Raw genomic sequence first — 21,642 nt, forward strand, 5'->3', positions numbered from 1 at the left:
CGTTTTCGATGATCTTCACTACCACACGCGTATGGATCACCGCTAAGTCAGAAAGTCCGAGAGGTAGAGAGAGAGAGGTAGAGAGGGAGAGAGAGATAGAGGTAGAGAGAGAGAGAGCGAGAGGTAGAGAGGGAGAGAGAGAGAGAGAGGTAGAGAGAGAGTGAGAAAGTGAGCACAAGAGGGGGTCGGTGCGTGTCTACGCGTGTGCGTGAGATAATAAGTAATAAAAGGGGATAGTGCGTGCGCGCGCGCGCGTGTGTATGTGTGTTTGTGCGTGTGTGTGTGTGTGTGTGTGTGAGAGAGAGAGAGAGAGAGAGAGAGACTATCACGACGCGTGCAGAGTCCCGAGAGAGGAGTGCCCGAGCTATTTCTGTAGGGAAGGTCTACGTACGCGAAAAAACCATTGCGACGCGAGACTCTTAGTCTCCGGCGTCCAAAAAATCGACGCCCCAAGTTCTGGAGCCATGGAATTTTTCACGCATCATTTCCATTCTCCATACTTAGCTTAATGTATAAGCTCAGATTATTAATGCATTCGCTCAAAAGCTTGCGTTAATTTGTTGCAAGTGTTTAAAGAAAAAATAACGCGTGCGGTCGGATATGCTACTCGATATTAGTCACGTATGCTTCTTTGTTTATGATATTTTCCTGATTTTCAATAATAATGTAAATAATTGGCATGTGGGGTAAGATATAATCGATGGCTGAGAATTTGATTGACTATTTATCGTGCAGTCAAGTATTACGTATTAAAGCGTCTTTATCATTCATTACGCGAGGATAATTATGTTTGATATAGTTTTAATATAAAAATATATTTAGTTTTGCAGTGTTGGATATTAATATCAAGTTTAATATATTCTCTTATAATACCGTGAGATAATTTGATATCATAGCGATAAAATAATTTTTACCATAAAATTATACCATATGTAATATCTGTATTTATATTGTATTGAAATTTTTTAAATTCCATTAATTTTTCATAATAAACTACTTGTATTTACAAGACTTATTTTATTTCGTTGATAATGAATGCAAATAAAATCTTTTACATGGGAAAGAGATTTTGAAATTTTGATTTCTTTAAAATTTATAGCTTATAATATCCTTTCATAGCCATTTTATTATGAGATAGAACGTTCTTCATTACTTTAAGGATTAATGAAAAAAAAAAAAAAAAAAAATTTTACTTAGATAAGGATTATTAGAACGAATCCTTAGATGCTATACTCTAATTTATTTGATTATGAAAATGTACATAATTTTTCTTCAAAGCTTTGCAATGGCGTTGCAAATTAAAATAGTTAATAATAAAAATTTGTATATAATTATGAAAATGAGGATAATCTGTATCTTGCTATCATGAAAAGTGCTTATGCGATTATAAGAATTTATTTTCACCCATATAAACGATTGTACCTGCGTACATTTACTTTTTATCAACAATTCCATATCGTAATTATACTTGCAAAATTAAAAAATAAAAATCTATATCTTATTACAGCATTATAGTTCAATTAAATAAATTTTGGCTTATGCAATTTGATGATCCCCATGGTAAATATGCTCAAAGAGATGTTTGTGTAATTGTGTTATTTATTTATTTTTATTTATTTAATTGTATATAAATATATATATTTGATGTATATTTTGTAATTGAGTTATTTATTTATTCTTATTTATTTAATTGTATATAAATATATATATATATATATATTCTTTTTTAATGAGAAATTGAAGAACATTTTTTAAAATAAATATAGGAGAATTTCAGCGTACCGAATTATCAATACAAAAATTAAATGAAATACATAATTATCAATGTATGTTTTGCATCTTAAATATTAATGGTAAATATAATTTTCAACAATTAGGAACCGCTTCGTTACGTGTATCATTGAAAGAATTAATAATGTGAAATGAAAACGAGAATATAAGAATGACTACTCGTTCTCCTAAAAGAGAAAAATTAATTTCCAAATACAAAAGAAATATTGAGAATTTTCCAATCAATTACCCATAACTGTAGAAACTATACGCGAGCACAGACACTCTTCTCTTCTTCTAAATAACGATTCTACCGAAAATTGTGAGCCTCTCCAGTCATTAGTAAGGCGCGATGCGAAATTACCACCAATTTCGAAGAAGTCGCTATCGTATGTCAAAGCGAGAGAGTGCGAGGAAGAAATAGGATAAGTTTCTTTCTCCGTGGCCCGGTCTAATATTATAACAAAACTCTCGTCGTCCCTTAATGTGCGTGTTTCGCCAGCTGCATCCTAAAACCATTTCGCCATGCAAAAGTCATGCGCGCTTACTGCTTCTGCTGCATCGGGATAGGGACCGAGGTGCGGAGGGGTGATGAATAAGAAAGACATACAGAGAGTGAGAGAGATAGAGATAGAGATAGAGATAGTGATAGTGAGAGTGAGAGTGAGAGAGAGAGAGAGAGAGAGAGAGAGAGCGAGACGATGACGACGACGACGTCGTTGGGAAGGAGTAGAAGAGACTTAGTGTGAGAAAGATAAGAGTGAGAAGGGGCTAAGTAAGAGGGAGAATTTCGAAGAGGGTTTCGCGCTAAATGTAGAAGACCCGCAAATATCTGGGCTGTAGTCATATACTATACTCTTGGGAACATCCAATGGTAAAACGAAGCGGGAGATTTAAGATGAGCATTTATTTGTGTGCAGAGTATCTTGAAGTAATTATACAAAAAATGCAATTCTATGATGCGTAGTTAATTGGTACTCTTGGTTTCCAACTACATATTGTTCAAATTATTTTGCGGCTAAATTTTTTAGTATTAGTCATACTAGCGAAGAGACATGGACCATGATAAAGGAAAAAGGAAAAAAAACAGGTCAGGTTAACTTTAAATATTCTAGTTCAATCGGAACTAAAATAATGATCATGTATAAACTATATTCTTATATTTTCTTAATTACGCAAATTAATTTTCCTTATATTAAGCCTACAAATGAATGCCTATAACGCCAATGCTCCTCAACAAATGAACATTTAACTTATTTTTTTATCAATGTTCATTTACGGAAGCAATAATTGCAATTCAACTGACAGCTTTAATATGGAAAAAAAAAACGAGTGAACAAGCAAAGGTCAATAAAGTCCGATTAAAAGGATCATCTTAGGTGATCATATATATATATATATATATATATATATATATATATATATATATATATATATATAGAATTCCGTATGGTTTTACGATCTCCTCGTCGCAAGAGTAATTAACGGATTGCATTTACAACATAGACGGTAGCATTAGTAGGAGTAATGACAGTAATAGTAGAAATAGTTTCATGACCAATGACGATGACGAGCTTCAGTGAAAAGCAACCGCTGCACGTGCGCATCTTGCCGACGTCTAAGCGTCTAAAGTCGGGAGAGCGTCGGGGCATTAATAATTCTGTCGATTCTTTCCAATCAGCCCGACGGAGAATGGTTGTTACTCATATTGAATCTCGAGCTCTATTTATTCCTCTGCGCTTACGCGTCTTTTCTTTTCAACGCGAGCCACGTTTGAATTATGAAAATTTTAAACTGCTTTGTTTTTTTTCAGTGATAATTCGTAATTTTGTGGCTAACAAATCGTTCTCATTGACGATATCGTTCTGCCACGCGAAATTTAAATACTTCGATTTCATTAATAATAATTTAGCTAAGAATTTGTTTAAAGCAATTTGTCGACGTGAGTCAACGATTAAGGTTAGGATTATATAGATTTCGGCAAATTACGAATTGGTTGGCTAACTTATTCATTTACATTTACGATTATAGCCATGAGCTTATTTGCAATAATATTTATTAATAGTTCAATTATTTCGTAGTATTGGCAAAAATGTATATAAATAATAACACATGCTTTTCATAATCGCGGTATACTGTAACCTATAAAATATGGAAACTTTAAATAGAAACGGGTATAGTGTTTTACGCCGAAAGTATCATATTTAGTGTATATTATGATTTTTATAAAGTATATCATTATAGTAGATTGTCACATACACCTAGCAAGAGTTAGAGTCACATTAGGGGTTTACATAAATTGTTAAAGCTATAAATACGTGGAGCGATAAATTTTCATTCTAAGCGTACGACATTTTATTAACTTATCGATAAATTATTGTTTTTTTTTTTTAAGTAAACTTTTTTTCTTTACCTAATCGCGTCATTAAAAAATAAACCATTTTTTTTTCTTAATGTCAACATTAAGATACTTTTATAAAATAAAAACAAATTATTTCAATAATTTACATTATTAGCTTTACAGTAAAAATTGATATTACAAAATCAATGTTATTTACTCGTAAAATCTAGAGTTTCATGCTCCATACGCGAAAAAAAAAAATGCGTATTTAGCAATTGGAATGTTATTTAAATTAACTTTTTATTTTAAGAATAATTTTTATTTGGCTATTTCCATTTTTATTATAACTCCCGATGATATGTATGAATGTTGTTAACATGAAATGAAAAATAACTATGCATTTTGCTGACATTTATTTTACAAAAATTCATTTCATCTTACTACGGTATTCAATATCTTGAATATTCAGTTAGAAGCATATTTTTAAAAACTTGTCATTGCAAATATTATGATTAAAGAAAACATAAAAATATCCCCAATTTTTTTTTTTTTTTTTTTTTAACTTTTAATACAGACTGTTTTATTATTTGATTTCCCGTAATAAAAGCTTACCAAAACGTAAGAGTTACTTGTTTTTTGTTATCCGGAGACTCTCTTTTGAAATATCCGATAAATGTAAACATTCATCTAGGTAAGGAACGTCCGCAATCTATTAAGATAGTGCTAAATTTAATAAAAAGGACATAAAGGAGTAAAAAATAATTGATGGACAATACTTATTTGTAATGATTACATTAATCAATTTGCCAACATTGTTGTCATCATCGTCATTATTGCTATCAACTGCAATTATCTAACATTCGAAATTTTAATTTGTAACATCGGAGTTTATATAGAGTTTTTACCAAATGTAAAATGAGTCGATATATTGTTCTATTATTTTTCAATAAATACTATATTGTCATGTAATTGACAGCTGATTGTCGAGCAATCGATAATCGATATATTCAATAATTAATGTTTATTGTGTTTCAATTATTTGATAGAATGTCACGAGTACGCAGGATAATTTATTGGGTTCCTTTAATTATAGATTAATCTTACGTTAAGATAATTCATATAAAATTATATATCACAAATAAATGTATAGACGTAGAAAAATTATTTTTAATTATCATGCTTTTAAAACATGTCGCCTACTGGAATAAAATATTTCTTACGTTACATTATCACCCACTAATTATTGATTAACTATTTCTTTAAAATCGACCATTTACTTAAAAGACGGACAAGCATTAAAATTAAGGCAATTTTATAAATTGAAAATTAACAGTTACTTTCTATTTTTTTCATTATTATTTTTTTTTTATTTGTTATTGCATTTTAGCCTGGAAATTTTTCTTATTCTAGGTATCTTCATGTAACGTATATTCACCCGTTTCTTTTTTTTTATATATTTTACTACATTTTTTTCTTTACGAAAGGTTGATAACTATTTCATTTTATAATTCATCTAACCAATAAAAAATGTTATTTGATCATTTAATATATTCTAAAAATATTATATAATACAGCGACGATTAATAAGAGAAAGATTTCATTATAATTATTTAATCTTTCAGTTGTCAATTTATTTTTATAGTTACTATTCAGATAGTATTATTATAGATTAGTATTTATTCAGATTTAATTTTTAGAAATTAGAAGATTATTAAATAACAATAGAAAATTCGTATGCTATTGTTTATAATGTAAGAAATTGTCACAAACCATAATGTAATAAATAATAATAATAAATATTTATAAATAAATAACTGGATCCGACAATGGTATGCATTAATAATTATATATTTAAAATAGGTTTTTATACGAGACATGTTATAATTTTTCTGAACTGGTTATACTTGGAGCGGTTATATAGGAAGAGATAATTTGTCAAGATAAAGTCATGTATGTATATGATAAATATAAAATTTTAAGAAAGAGAAAGGAAAACTACCAGAAGATTTTGATATACATCTTCAATCATTCACATATTTGTTGAATTTTCAGATCCATGATATCTGATATTTATTGTCATACAAATTTGTATGTCAAATTTTTAATGCACTTTTGTTAAATATTTGTAATATTACAAATTATGTAGTTCGCTATTTTTAAGCATTATACACTTCTTTCACTGTAAGCGATCATTTTCACTCTTTTTATGAAAACAGAAGACTGATGAATGGTCCGACAGTCGTTAATGTTTTGAAATGTTTATAATAAAAAAAAAAAGAAGAATAAAAATCAGAAGCCTCTCGTAAAACATCAAAAGTCAATTATGTTTTAAAATAGCAACAACAACAAAAAAATATAATAAAAAAAGATAAACCTTAAATTTTGAATTTGAGAGTTCCAAATTAAGTTATTATAGCAGAGACAGCGTCCTCTAAGTGTGGAAAAAGAAGGCGTTGTATTGTCCGAACAGCAGTACAAGAAACGTTACATTAGACGACCCTAAAGCAATCAAGAGACTTATACGATTCTCATCGTCGTGCAGTGCATGAGAGAGAAAATGCCAACGAAAAAGAAAGAGATAGAGCGAGATACATATTTGGATAGTTAGATAGATAGATAGATAGATAGATAGAGAGGGAGATAGAGGGAGATAGATGGAGAGAGAGAGAGAGAGAGAGAGAGAGAGAGAGAGAGAGAAAGAGAGAGAAGCGAGTAAGAAGCGCAATGGGAGGGGAGAGAGGGCGATTCAAAGCGACTGCAAGTGTTCTAAGAATAGAAATAAAGTACAATGACCATTTATACGCGATGAGCATTTTCATACAAAAACTATCTTTTTTTTCGTATCAAAAGCTATTTCATCTCAGCTATATAGAGATTTTTAATATTATGTGATCTTCGATATATATCAATTACTATTGAATCACAGCGCCAATGAAATATTTACGTAAATATATATAACGAAATTAAGTATGTAATTGAACTTGAATTTATTGATAATTGTATAATAAATACATTTGTTTACACAATTGTCTAAATTATTTTAGCGCATTATTAACAAAATTAGGGTCTTTAACCATTTAAAGAGGACTAGTAAATCAATTTTCAAATAAGTTTCATAATAATTCAAATCAATTTAGCAATTTTGTGTATATTATTCTACTAATTATTAAAACTGATTCTAAATATTAATAGTTAAAACATATTCAAAACATGTATATATATATATATATATATTATAATTTATTTACTTTTCTTACTTTTTAATAATTCCAACTGTATGTATATTTTAACAATATGGTTTTATATATTTTAAATAATACTTTTTATTACTAGAAAAAACTAACGGAGTTGATTATTCTCAAAATACAACGAGGCCTTATAATTCATTTTTAATTAAGTAAATTTCCGATTTCACGTAATATCGATATTCTATTTGAATTCTTGTATCGTGAAATATATTTAAATAAAAAACTTAACAAAAATCTACGAATTTTAACAAAAGCAATTGAATAGAATTTTAACGATTCGATAGAAGAATTTGCGCAAGACAAGCACTTCATAAACTGCGAGGTATTGAATTCCTTAGAAGTTGGTTTAATGCATTCCAGCTTTAATGAAAATAGTTATATGAAATCGAATAGAATTTTTTTTCGTATGTTATAATATAATGTACTTACAAATAAGTTTATATTGTTAATAAATTCTTATCAATAAAATAATGATCAAACTGTTGTATATTAAAAAGAAAAGATACTTTAATTATTGTTCATTCTATTCAAACTTTTTTGGACTTTAATAACTTTGAGATATTAAATAAAATAAAATTATAATTATGTCTATTTAATAGTTCAATATTAATAGTTACAAAAAATAAAATTAAAGCACAATTGATATAATTTTATTTCATAATTTTTAATGATTACTATTGTTTGAGTAGTTTGTGTGATTCTAAATAAATTAACGTAGAATTTCTAATTATATCTAAATTAATTTTTTAATATTTAAGTATTTATTTATTTATTTATTTCTTGAATTATGGTATATATTATTTGTATAATATAAATAAAGCATAATAATATTACTTATATAATATAAATTTTAAGTAAAACATTAATATTAATATGCATCGTTAAATACAAAAATTTTTTATAGGTATTTCTTATATAAAAAAAAAAAAAAAAAAAAAAAAAAAAAAAAAAAAAACAATACAAATAATTTAGTGAATAATTCCTATTGAATAGTAGATTAAACAATACTGAAGATAAATTGTTATGTTGAATTTTTGTTTTGTCTATTTTCACAGTTTTTATTAAAATATTTATATTTATATATTCTACGTAATTTTCTTTAAGATTATTACTAAACTTTTCATATAATATTTTTTCCTCTATATAAAAGCAATATTTTTATTTAGTTGAAGACATTTCATTTCATATTATACCTTATCTATTTTAATACATAATTATCGATTAGAAGATTTGTTGTTATTTATATCATATATGAAATCGTTCAAGTTCGCTATCTATATATTATCCCTAAATTGTATAACTTTATAGTTTTATAGCTTTTTGGTGTAGTTTTATCGAAATATATTTATAAGTCTTACCAAAATAATTTAATAGCTTGATTTGTTAATGTTTTATTGCTTTAAACAACACTACTTTGTAACGGCCATTTAAACGGCGAAATATTTTACCAACAAAAACTGCAATAATATCTAATATTTACTTGTTCTTTAATTACAAAAAAAAAGGAACGGATATAAATTCATCGCATTCGTGTATTTTTTTTTAATGTTTGTGTATAATACACATAGAGCACATTCGTTCGTTATGGAATCAAAATGCGCGGGCTGTGAGCTCACGAACTGTCGCGCCCGCTGGCTTATGAAGTCGTTGCCGTCTTGTAGTGTTGAGCTGTTGAGCTGTGTGTAGGGATAGATAGACAGACAGAAAGAAATGATAGACAGAGAGAAAGAAAGAGAGAAGTCTATGTCCGGCGCGCCGCGTGCCGCATTTCGATTATATTCACGCGAGGTGAGTGAGACTGGAGAGAAAAATGACTACTTCTGTTGGCCTACGTTTATATACAATACACAGAGAAAGAGAGATAGATAGATAGATAGAGAGAGAGATAGAGAGATAGAGAGAGAGAGAGAGAGTGAAGAAGATAGAGATAGACAGAGTATAAGCTGCTAAGCACATTGTTCGAGGTTCTCTTTATTATTTTTTTTTCTATATTCTATCCCTCTTCCATTCGATATCCATGATGTATATTGTACGTGTGCAAATAATGTATTTTTATTACTGATGCGTATAAAAATGATTTTTTTCTAGATGATCATATGTGAGTGAATCATTTTCAAAATTAATTGTTCACGCGCGTGCGCGCTCTCATACACACACACACAGGGAGCAGCCGGGTCAGACATCCAAACCACACAAAGTCTTGCCGTGTTTGATATACAGAGGGTCGTACACACAAACACATGTATTAATATATATATATATATATATATATATATATATATATATATATGTGTGTGTGTGTGGTGTTTGTGTGTGTGTGCGCGCGCGCGAGGGGGATTTGATATATGAGTATTTATGCATGTGTGCGCGTGCTTAGGTACGTTTTTTTGAGTCTTATTGTTTTGTTATCGATGCACATATAGTAGAAATCGACATTTGAAAATAAAAAACAGTTAGAGTATTATTATATATTATTATATAAGAAAATAAATGGAGTATATCCGAATTAAATAATCGTCGTGGTAAAGGAAATGAGGCTTATTTATAAAGCTTTACAACCAAGTATCAAATTAATGTCTAGTAAACACGACCATGGGGAAATTAATATTTAATAACAAACATAAACAATAGATTAAAATGATCGTGTTTGTTTCTGAATTATCTACATCAGTCGGTTTATATAGTAATATTACAATATAATGAAAATTAATTTATACCGCAAGATTTTAATTGATAAGCCATTTGATAATGGATGAATCTATTTGGAGTCAGTTGTGAAAATATTAACAATTTAGGACACTCGTTAGAGCTTAAATTTGATTAAACATATTAATAATTAATATCCATAAATCTAATTAATCCTCACATCGATGGATATTATTATGAGTGTGCCGGGATGGTAATTAAAAATTTTATTTTAATAATCAACGTATCGCCGATGTTTTCTCATTAAACAAAGAAAAATTATTTCTTATTATTTAAGAACTTTCTGAAGAATCGGATTCTTTTCCATTCGTCCTCCCTATAATTGTACAGAGTCCCGCGGAGCCGCTATTCAATCCTACTTAAGCGCCGATTAATTATGTAATAACTAGTCATGCTTCAAGTGCAAATGGAAAAAGCAAAGGAAGGAAGCCTCGTTGGCATAGCCGAGTATTGCACGGGTGCGGGGTGCGCGGGAGCCGCGGCACTTGAAATTTCTGGGAGAAAATTCGAGCGCGGGACAAAGCGCGAATGATCGACACACAGTCAGTGGCTCCATCGGGAAGCAGGAGTGTGCGTGTACGCAGGCGCGCGCGAGCTTTGTTCGCGCAGATGAATCACGCAAACGATCCTCGCGATCAGCTGCCCCGTGTCGGGGAGTCGCAGCGCGTAGCACGCGAAATCGATTAGTCAGCGGACGCGATGATTTCTTTCTCCGGAGCGAACGAGGCGCGCCGAGTGCCTGTGACTGGCATCTTTCATTTTTTGCTTTATTATTATTCCGGCTTTCTTTCGCCGAGGCTCGATTTCACTACCTTGGCCAGTGCGACCATACCGTTTTATTAATAATGCTGAATTAAATGCTTGGAGGAAGGACTTGCTGTCGAAGCTATAAGGACTTCGAAATTCTCTGCTATTTAGCACAAAGAATTTTGTTTACTTAATGTTGATGTTTAGATCTTTCCAGCCATTCATTAACAATTGTCAGCTCTTTTAGCGTAAATTTAATTTTAATATGATCTTGAATGCTTTGGCGCGTCATTAATATTTACAATTCTTGATTGCATAAAAAAAAAACAAACAAACCAATATACTTAAAGTATGGGCATCAAAGTGTACCATAGATTATTTATTTTCATATTTTTATGGCAATTCTATTTTGACTTTCGTATTTTGGAAGTATTATTTTCAGCAAAATTTTCCATTTTTATTTTCTTATTCATACATATATATATATATATATATAAGCAGTGCATAATTAAATATTGCATTATTATAAGAATCGAAATAGTATCAGAAAATAAAAGTTGTGATAATCTTGTTTCTCACTTTTGATTTTTGTAGAAAAAAAATGTGCATAATAGCGAATGATTCAATTGCTAGTGGCCTAATATTTATTTGGCAAAAGAAATAATAATTTTATATTAATTGCTTATTATTATAATCGTAAATTGAATTTATTTATAAATTACAGATTTAATTTCACTTTTGCCTTTAAATAAATAATTATAAAATTTTATTTTTATTCAACCGTACCTTTATAATTAATATCTGATTAATTTTATATGACAAATATATTTATTTCATTTAAGATATGCAAGGAAATGCTTAAGCGTATATGTTAAACTTTGTATAAAAAAATTTAATTAGTATTCGAAATTTCTTCTAATTTGAATTAGAATCTAATCTAATTTTAAATTAAAAATCCTATGAATCGAATACAGGATGATAACAATCATAAAAAATACATTATCTTGCGTTACTTTATATTTATATTATATTTTATGTTTATAATAGCTCATTTTTTCTATTCAATTATGAAAGAGGCCAATTTAAAGGATTTTCTATATCTCAGATAATTCATTGGCATATAAATTATAATAGATAATACAGAATTGAGTTGCTTGTTAAATTCCATATTAAATTAGTAATATAAATAAAGTAAGGCTTATTTGGGTGAAAAGTTATTCGCCTAAGATGTATAATTACATGAAGTGGTCCTGTATGTATAACTGTATAAAGATGTCCTGTACATTATATTTTAGAAAATTTATTAGATATTAAATATGATTCGTACGAATCTAATGGATGAAAAACTTCGAAAAAAAAGAAGATCAGACATATCGCATTAAACTTTAGTTTTGTACGTTAAAAAGACCAATAAAAGGAATTAGCAATTATGAATGACCGACAAGTGATCACATTCGCCTCAGTCAATTAAATGAGATCTTATTGTATCGTAAGAACGCGAACTATACTGCACGTGTCATCTTTGAAGGCTACGCGTGTAGGTGCTGCACATGTAGCGTGTAAAGTAATTGCGATTGTATACACCGTCAACTAACATATACGTAGAAAAGAAAAATGTTTGGTTAAGCGAAGATAAACGTTTGGTTGTCTGAAAATGTTATTTCATAAGTTAATCATAATTCAAAAAAATTAAAACAATTATTATGTAATTTTCTATACCTATATTAATTTTTCTATTAATTAACAAAATTTTATTGTACATTTTATTATTAAATCTTAAAAAGAATCAATATTAATTATTTTTTACTTTCACAATATTAGTACATTTCCTTTTGTTATCTCGACGCATTAAATGTTTCTAAAAGTAACAGTCAAAATAATGTGTGTGTGTATATGTGTGTGTGTGTGCGTGTGTGTGTACTATATATATATATATATATATATATATATATATATAGTAGGTAAAGTGACTGTATTTTTCTATTGGTTACGTGAATTAAAAACGAGTTTCTCATATCCTTAATGTACAAATTGGACAAAAAATTATTAGATAAATTTAAAAACTGATTCCTAGCACAAGAAAATGTTTGAATATGGTCTTTAGTTTTGCTGTTATACCTCCTGCTGTTCTACACGGGAAAGAATAGAGTTTTTGCCTTTTGAATATTTGGGTGGTGCCAGTCACAAGACTTTCTCTCGTAGAATTTTATGTTGTATAAAGTGAATACGTAGGGGCTAAGTGCAGTATGTGAAGAATTTTCACTGCATGTGGTATTAAAAGAAAAAGACTTGAGACATGTAGTTTCAATCATATCAATAAATTTAATTAGCGAATGAAGAGTATGACCATATGATTTATAAGAAGATTCTGTGTTCTCTTTTGAATTTTAAGTGTAGTAAAAAAAGTACAAATTTATTTTTGTTTATAACAACTGTGCTATTAACAATATACTTATTTCTTTCTAAATATAATCGTCTGATTTTCGCATAATTTGATAACATTATATAATAAATATTTGAATATTTGGTGATATTTACAATATGTACAACATATGCTTAAGGCAAATTTAAAATATATGTCTTCTACTTATCAGCTACTCAATTTAATAAGTAAATCAGATACATGAATTTAATTGTTGGAATAAAATGTTGTTGTTGTATAATAGCACGAAATGGCTTCTTTAAAAATTTCTTAAAGGAAAAATCTAACTAATATATTTCAAGTATCGTAAGTCATATTGACAACATCAATGAAGAGAAATTTTGTATATTTTGATTTTACAATTACAATATCATAAAGCAGCAATATTTATGTAAGTAGCATATTAACATTGTTTTAGTTTATCAATTTAAAATTATATGATTTTTATTTTATAAAAAATTTAATAGCTTAATTCAGTATAAAAAGCATTTATTATCTAAAACATTTTAATCCGAATATATTTTTCATTATACATGTATATGGTTAAATTATTAATATTTACATTAACATTTAACGTTAAAGTTTACATAAAAAATAACATTCAATCCTTATATTATTTGATTTATAAAAATATTTCTACTTTAAAATATTATTACATCTATTTTCAGGGAAGTATTTTAAATGAATAGTCCTATAATTATTTTACAATATCATAATGAATCATACAAAGTAATTAAAGCATGGTTGAAGAAAAAAATTGGATATGTCATTCCATTAGAACTTATTGGAAATAGAGCGAGACATTATTAAAAAAGAAATTAGTGAATTCAGGCAATGTTACTGTAATCTGGTCATGTTGCATAGATACTAATATTCCAAGGCCAAATATAGAAATATAAGTAAGAAAGCGTGTATAATTGTGCTAATGAAAGTAATTGAAATTAGTCAAAAACTATATTTGTAAAATATTAAGCGCTTTTACTCACTGAATTACACATTATGTTATTTATAAATAATAAAAGCTAATCGAAGAAAAACTTGATTAGTCCTAAAAATTAATTAATATTGTATGTAATTAAATCATTAGTATTTAAAAAGATTTTATTGTTATAAAAATTGTATATATGTTATTAATACAAATATTAAAAACATATTAAAAAAAATATATTAAAAATATTTTATATCGAATAAATTAATTCCTTCTAATGATTCTGTTCCGTAATTTAATATAATTTTTAAGTATATTTTCCTTAATTTAACATTATTAAAGAGCAAAATTTCTATGCTCTCGTAAAATGATTAGAGTTAAAAAATTTCTCCTATCTCTTTGGTCAGCAGAATTTTAGAAATAACTTAACTAATAAGCATCTACTGCATTTTGCCTTTATATAATCATAAATCTAGGCATTTGTTTTTCTCTCTTCTTAAAAATACATACGTACATATAACTTGTACAAAGTCAATGTCATGAATTACCAAAACGAATAAGACAATAAAAAGGACCAAGGTTTTCCATTCGCTCCGATGAATACATAAAGTGTATGTGACGCATTTTTCTTTGTTTGCATGACTTGAAGCCCACTGCGGTGAAATTTGAAAGGTGTTTTTATAGTTTTTACATGATTTTTTTCTTCTTTATTTATAATTGAAATTTTATTAGTTGTTTGAAGAAATGAAGAAGTGTTCATTTACTTATTAACTAAGTTGAGAATGATAGATAGATATATTGAAGTTTTCTCGTAAACAGCACTAACTTAGACATTGATTTGTATCGTCAGTAGCCTAATATGCTGAAGATATAATCGGATAGTTGGATAAAAGAATAAATTATATACATTGTATGTGGTAAATGGAGAAATTTGTATAATTATAGTTATGTTCATATAAGTATAAATATTTCTTGTCCCTTATTAGTCTAAGCATGCATAAATATAAAAACTAACTGCACGCGAATAGTTATCCTTCCATTATACGATTATTATATTTATAACAAGAATATAATTTGATTCTTTTAACGATAAAATAATTACATTAAACATAATATAAATATGCATCTAACCTCGTTGCCCATTAAAATTAACTCACAGATAAACGCTATTCCACTTGCTTTATTTTATTTTAAAGCCAACTACGAATTAAAAAATATTGATTCTTTCGACGAGATAAAACGCTGTCTGTCTTTCTTGATTATTATAGAAATTCTAAAAATGTTACTCGATGACTAACTATAATTCTGTACTATAATACTTTATTATGAAAGTTTTAATCTATTAGCTTTACATGGCCCGAGTTTTATTCGGCTTGTTAAATAGGCTTAAGCACTTATTAAAAGAAAAAGGGACACGACCAATGGGCACGACCAAAATTAAGGCGATTAAACGTCAAAAATCGATCAGATCATTCGGCTTATGCGATCGAAGAATTCTGAGTTCCTAACATTCCAGAAAATTAGGGATACTATTGACATAAATGAAATGTGCGTATTGAAAGGAATAAAAAAATCAAGGTCTCTTTTCGGTCCCATCGTACACAGCTATTTATTTCTCTTTGTTCGTGTGTGTAGCTTCGACTCAATGAACGGCAGCCGGTTACGCTTGTACGCCTAAAATACGTATATTATTTATCCGTTCGTCATCACGCACCTCGCGAAAATCACTCACTCGTCCGCTCATTCTTCTCTTTCCATCGCCGTTTGTCTGTCTGCTTGTCGGTCTGTTGAGCTTCCCCCCCCCCGCCCCTCCTTCCCAACCCGTCCCGCCCTGCCCGTCCCGTTCGCTTTATCTCTCTCTCTCTCTCTCTCTCTCTCTCTCTCTCTCTCTCTCTCTCTCTCCTGAGCACTATATATATGAGCGTGAAACTCGTGACGACGGTTGTACGCGCGCGCGCGCCGCCGTTGCCGCCGCCACTGCCGCCGCTACCACCGCCACCGCCGCCGGAAATTTTGAATGGGGAATCCGTAGAGTCGTTTCTGCTGCCATTGCCGGCATCATGTGCTTTCCTCTCGTCCCTCCCAATGCAGTAGTAATGACTGTTTGAACGGGTACTCTCATTTCTACATACACATGCGAATTGGAGACCGAAATCATTCTTTTTCGGGGTGCATTCGCGTTCTGAGTGGCCGACGGTTTGATTGTCGAAGCTCGATTCAACGCGTTGAATGGAGCTCCGTTTTATTGATATTTCAACCAAGTTGTTTAACGCAAACGAACGATTATCGTGAATGAATGAATGGATGGGCGATTGAATGAATGAAAGCTTGCGATGCCGAATTAACGCTGTAATTGTATGGGATAGGGTAGATGTTATACTAATTACTTAATAATTTGTATTAGTACTTTCACTACTCATTTTAGATAAGGATTTGGTATCTTCATAAGTTAAGGGTTTTCGAATTACCATGCTTACATTGTAATCGCAAAGTAGTAAGCGTCTCATGAGTCAGACATGTGTGTCCACCACTTTCCTTGCACCGCTTCTTATTTTTAATCTCAAGTTTATTCAATACCAATCGACAGTAAACATTGATATTTTTTTAATCTAATTGTAGATATTACGTAATTTCCAATGACGGAGGTCGTAATATTTATTTAAATTAATTTTGGAACCAAGTCAAATAGAAATTAATAATGTAAGCCTATTATTCGACAATTAATCATAAATTGTGACGCTAGCGTTAATACAATTGTTTATTTCACTACTTGAACGTATTTTTCATCACACGATAATGTAAAATACAATAATTTATAAATCAAATATCCGTATTAAAGAATTATAGAATCATTTATAAATTTGTTTCTTCGATAAAATGTTTGCGTTAAAATTTTGTCTCGATAACTAATGTATTGTTTAATAAGTATATTCTTTAAAAACAATGCGTATTTATTGATTATTTATTTAAATGTTTGTCCGAAATTATTCTTCAAAAAATATTACATACAAAATAGTTGTTTCGGTGTCCTTGAAATCAAAATGAAATTCGTGCCTTGACTGAATCTTCGATCTACCGTACTTTTTTTATGCAGGAATCGTAGGTAAACAAAACCGACGCATCGTCATTCTTTTTGCTTTTCCCCTTACGTTCGACGATAATGAAGAAATTTGAGTGCATATATGCGTAACGTTCACTTCAATTTTTATGTTACATACTCCAACTGTTGACGATATTTTTTGCAAATTTTAGTATGCATTCGAATCATATATAAGCATAAATTAGAGTTTAATGATATTTATTCATTATATTAATATAGAATGTCAATAGAATATATTTATATCTGCACATGCTTTATGGGCGACGATTTCTATTTTCGAGCATAAAAAAATTGATTTAATGAAAATCATAGCTAGAATAAAGAAATTAATTCTTAGAATTATTTCTACGTATATAGAACTGTAATTGCAATAAATTATGTTTTTCTTGTACTATTGAGTTAAGTATTAATTTGAATATCTTTAAATGTGGCTGTGCTGCCTTAATTTATTTTATAAGATACTTCCATGTACAGACTGATTAGAATTACAGGAGTGAATGCAAATATAACAATTTGAATGCGAAGTGTATAAAAATTTAAAATCAAATATATACATTGAATAATCGATAAAAATAAGATAGCGTTACGCCAAGTTCTGCGACTGTTGTACAATGGAGTAATTTCTACTACATTTCTTTTAAGAAAAATTCTAATTATTTTACGTCTTGGTTATCGAATCATTGAAAATGCATAATATTATATGATTACAATATGATAAAACCAATGTAAAACAATGGAAGATTAAAGTACTACTTGATATCCATTGAAACAAGGAATTTCTGACAGGGCTTCGGTCACGCTTTAGCATGATTTATCTGGTTCACACTTAATGAACCCCACGAGGAAGAGGGGAGGGAGGGAGGTAGGGAGGGGGGGGGACTGCGACAAATTTGATTATGAGCTGTACGTGGTAATGACCGTTAGGGATAACGCTGGCAGTATACGAAAAGCGCTGATAAAATTTACGGGTTTTAAACGTTATATTTATAAAATACTCACCGGAATTGTAATATTCCTTAAAGTAGCGTGTCGCCGCACGCTGGACGATCGAGTAATATAAGTTCACGTATGACGTCGACTGATTTTGTGCGGAGAGCGCCATTTATGCCGACTTTAGTCCTGCTTCTTTACACAAAATATATGTGTATACCTATATGTATGTATTAAATATATATAAATATATTTATATAAATATATATATATATATATATATATATATATATATATATATATATATACACTTGTGCTTGTGTGTGTGCGCGCGCACGTGTATGCGTGATGTGTGAGAACGCGTGTATGTGCTTACGGGTATGTGTATACGTCTATGTTTACATCTGCATATTTCCTTCAATGTATCTATATGTGCGCGCGGGCGTGTGTGTGTGTGTGTGTGTGTGCGTGCGTGTGCGTAGATAGATAGATTTATGTATATTAAGTATTTATGTATTCATGTATGCACACATTTGCATATGCATATATATAAATATACAAACATATATCTATACGTGTAAGTGTGCATGTGCATATAGAAGTGTATTTCTGCACGTATGTGTATATATATATATATATATATATATAACTAGATATATAAATGTATGTACGGAGCAATTTGTCGTTCGTTTCGACGAGAATTGGAGGACAATTTCCAGTGTACTTTGACGTGTACTTTACGAACTCGCACGTCGAGCACACGACAAAAAAGAAGTAGACGTACGATCGATGGGCCCCGCACACGCGTCTCTCTTGTCTCTCTTGGCGGACTTTTCCTTCCCGTTCGTCCGCCCGTGTGCGCGCGCGAAAAAACGAGCGCCAACGACGAAAAGCGAACCGAAAGAAAAACGAAACAACACACTCGCGTACACGCACACGTACACTTGCTACCGCTGGACGGAGCGCCAAAGAGAAAAGGGTGAAAACTACTCCGCTCTCGCGTGCCGACTTGCGGCGTGCGCGCGCACACGCGTTCGATGTATGTCCCTCTTACTCTTTATTCCTCTTTATCCTTCACCTCCTTTCTCTCTCTCTCTCTCTCTCTCTGTATCTCTCTCTATATCTCTTGTTCTCTCTCTTTCTCTCCCTTTTTCACTCTCGTTTTTGTCTATCTATCTACCTTTGTCTGTCTGTCCGTACCGCTGTCCTCCTCCTATCCCTGCTTATGAATGTGCATGGAAAATAACACGACGGACATGTGTATGCGTGGACGCGCGCTTCGAAAAGTCGCGTGCGTGCGGGTGAAAGCGACACTCCGATACTAACACACACGCGCGCACTCGTGCCTTGCACGCGCCTGATTATTCAGTAGTAACAGCTGGCTTTTCCGACGTTATGGGCCGCGCGGCTCCGCCCTTCCTTATTTTTTGCCGGCGGCGGGACGTCGGCGACGACCAGGCGCTCCAATTTTGCTCTTGTTGCTCCTTTTGTTGTTGCTGCTGCTGTTGCTGCTGCTGCTGCTGCTGCTTTTGTTGCTGCTGTTGTCGTGGTTGACGCTCTTTATCGAGCAGCGATGACTCGTTGCCGATGCTGCTCGCGGTGGCAGCGGTACTCCAGTTTGCTGCTGCTTCTGCTGCTGCACCGCACGACAACGAAGTATATAGGCCGCCAGGATTTCGCATGTCCTTCGCTTCTCCAGGGAGCGCTGTCCTCTCGATTTCTCCGTCGGCTGCTACGACTCCCTCGTACTCTTCCCGCCTCTACTTCTCAACGTGATTGGTCGACGGCGTGGAGATAACTAGCTCGAACTCTCGACTTCGCATCTCCGTGACTCGCCGATGAGGGTTTACGCAGCCGAGAAAATAATGTAAGGATCGTCCTTAGCTCGCTTAGTCCTTCCGCCGGTCCGTACGGGGCCGTCGCAGTTCGTAGCGTCGAGCGCGCGCGCGCCGGTATACGCCAAACTCTCTCTCACTCGGCTCGCGCGGGGTTTTCAGACACACAGAGAGTGGCGCGCGTTCGTCGTTGTCGTCCGTCTCTCCGGCCGGGGCCCCCCCGAGGTATACACACGACGGGAGTAGAGTAGTGTGTTGTATTACTCTCCTCGTTGCGAGTCGCCGCCACCGCCGCTGCTGCTGCTGCCGCCGCCGCCGCCGCCGTTGCCGCCGCCGACGCCGTTGCTTGCGCCAAGACCGAGACGGCGCTGGCGGTGGCGAAGCGCAACGTTGCCACGCTTCCACAAAGAGAGAGGGAGATGGTACCGGCTCGCTTGTGCTCTCTCCCTCTACGTTCCGAAGCCAATCCAGTTCGGAATCATGTCCCCACCAGCGAGAGTGATTCGTCGCTGCTGCGGAAGAGAGATGGAAGGGGCGCCACTGTGTACGTGCATGCGTGCGTGCGTCGGGAGGAGAACGAGCCCGTTAACGCCAGACCATCGGCAGATATGAGCTAAAGAGTGAGAGAGAGAAACACACACACATAACGACTACAGCTACGACGCAGATGACGACGACGACGACGCAACGACGATGAAGGAGGCGAAAGAGGAGGACTGCGTGAAGCTACGACAAAGTGGAGAGGGCGGCTGTGGTGGGGGAGGAGAAGGAGGAAGAATTGGTAGTCCCCTACCTATGAGATGTAAAATAAGATAAATAGATAGAGAGGTAGATAGATAGATAGATAGATAGATAGATAGGTAGATAGATAGATAGATAGATAGGTAGATAGATAGATAGATAGATAGATAGGTAGATAGATAGATAGATAGATAGATAGGTAGATAGATAGATAGATAGATAGATAGGTAGATAGATAGATAGATATATAGATAAATAGATAGATAGATAGATAGATAAAGTTATATAGATGGATAGATATATAGATAGTTAGCTAGATAGGTAGAAAAATAGATAGATGGAACGAGAGCGAGAAAGACAGACAGAGAGAGAGCTAGAATGAGTGGGCAGGAGGGAATTGGGATCGGCCAGGGTGAAAAAGTTATGTTGGTCCGTTGCTAGAAGTAATAGTAGTGGTAGTATCAGCGGCAGCAGCAGCGGGAGCGGCGGTGGCGGCGGCGTCGGTTGCGGCGGCAGCGACGGCAGCGGCAGCGGCGGCGGCAGCGGCAGCAGCAGCAATAGAAAATGGAGTGGGGCTCCGATGGGTTGTCGCGCTAGAGTCGCGGTAGAGGAAGCGAGAGGAGGCGAGAGCAAGAGAGTCGGTGGAGTTGGACATAGTCTGAGCCGACATAGGATAGGAGCGACGAGAGGAGGGCGCCCCTGAAAGTGCGCTGGAGGAGGAGGAGGAGGGGGAGGAAGGCCGGCGTTGGAAAAAAGAGGTGCGAGAGAGGCGAAAGAGTTGAGCGACGAGAGAAAGAGATGGAGTCGCCCGGAGAAAGAGCGGGGATTCCCCAGTCTCGGTGGGCTAACCGCTTGTATATATGTATATATGGTA

General features: G+C 32.6%; 1 protein-coding gene across 1 annotated transcript in view; it reads right to left on the reverse strand.

Annotated features, from left to right (window-relative positions):
• The window catches only part of LOC105367508 (zinc finger protein 497), a 38,263-nt gene extending 18,958 nt beyond the window's left edge, over nt 1–19,305 (reverse strand). Inside the window, exons 1-2 of the mRNA XM_011506250.1 lie at nt 18,864–19,305; nt 18,262–18,412 (exon numbers count right to left, since the gene is read on the reverse strand). Coding sequence (XP_011504552.1) covers nt 18,262–18,364 — 103 coding nt within the window. The 5' untranslated portion in view covers nt 18,365–18,412; nt 18,864–19,305. The remainder of the gene's footprint in view (nt 1–18,261; nt 18,413–18,863) is intronic.
• Nucleotides 19,306–21,642: the final 2,337 nt, after the last annotated feature.

The sequence above is a fragment of the Ceratosolen solmsi genome, unplaced genomic scaffold, assembly GCF_000503995.2.
Source record: "Ceratosolen solmsi marchali unplaced genomic scaffold, CerSol_1.0 scaffold7, whole genome shotgun sequence".
Lineage (NCBI taxonomy): Eukaryota > Metazoa > Arthropoda > Insecta > Hymenoptera > Agaonidae > Ceratosolen > Ceratosolen solmsi.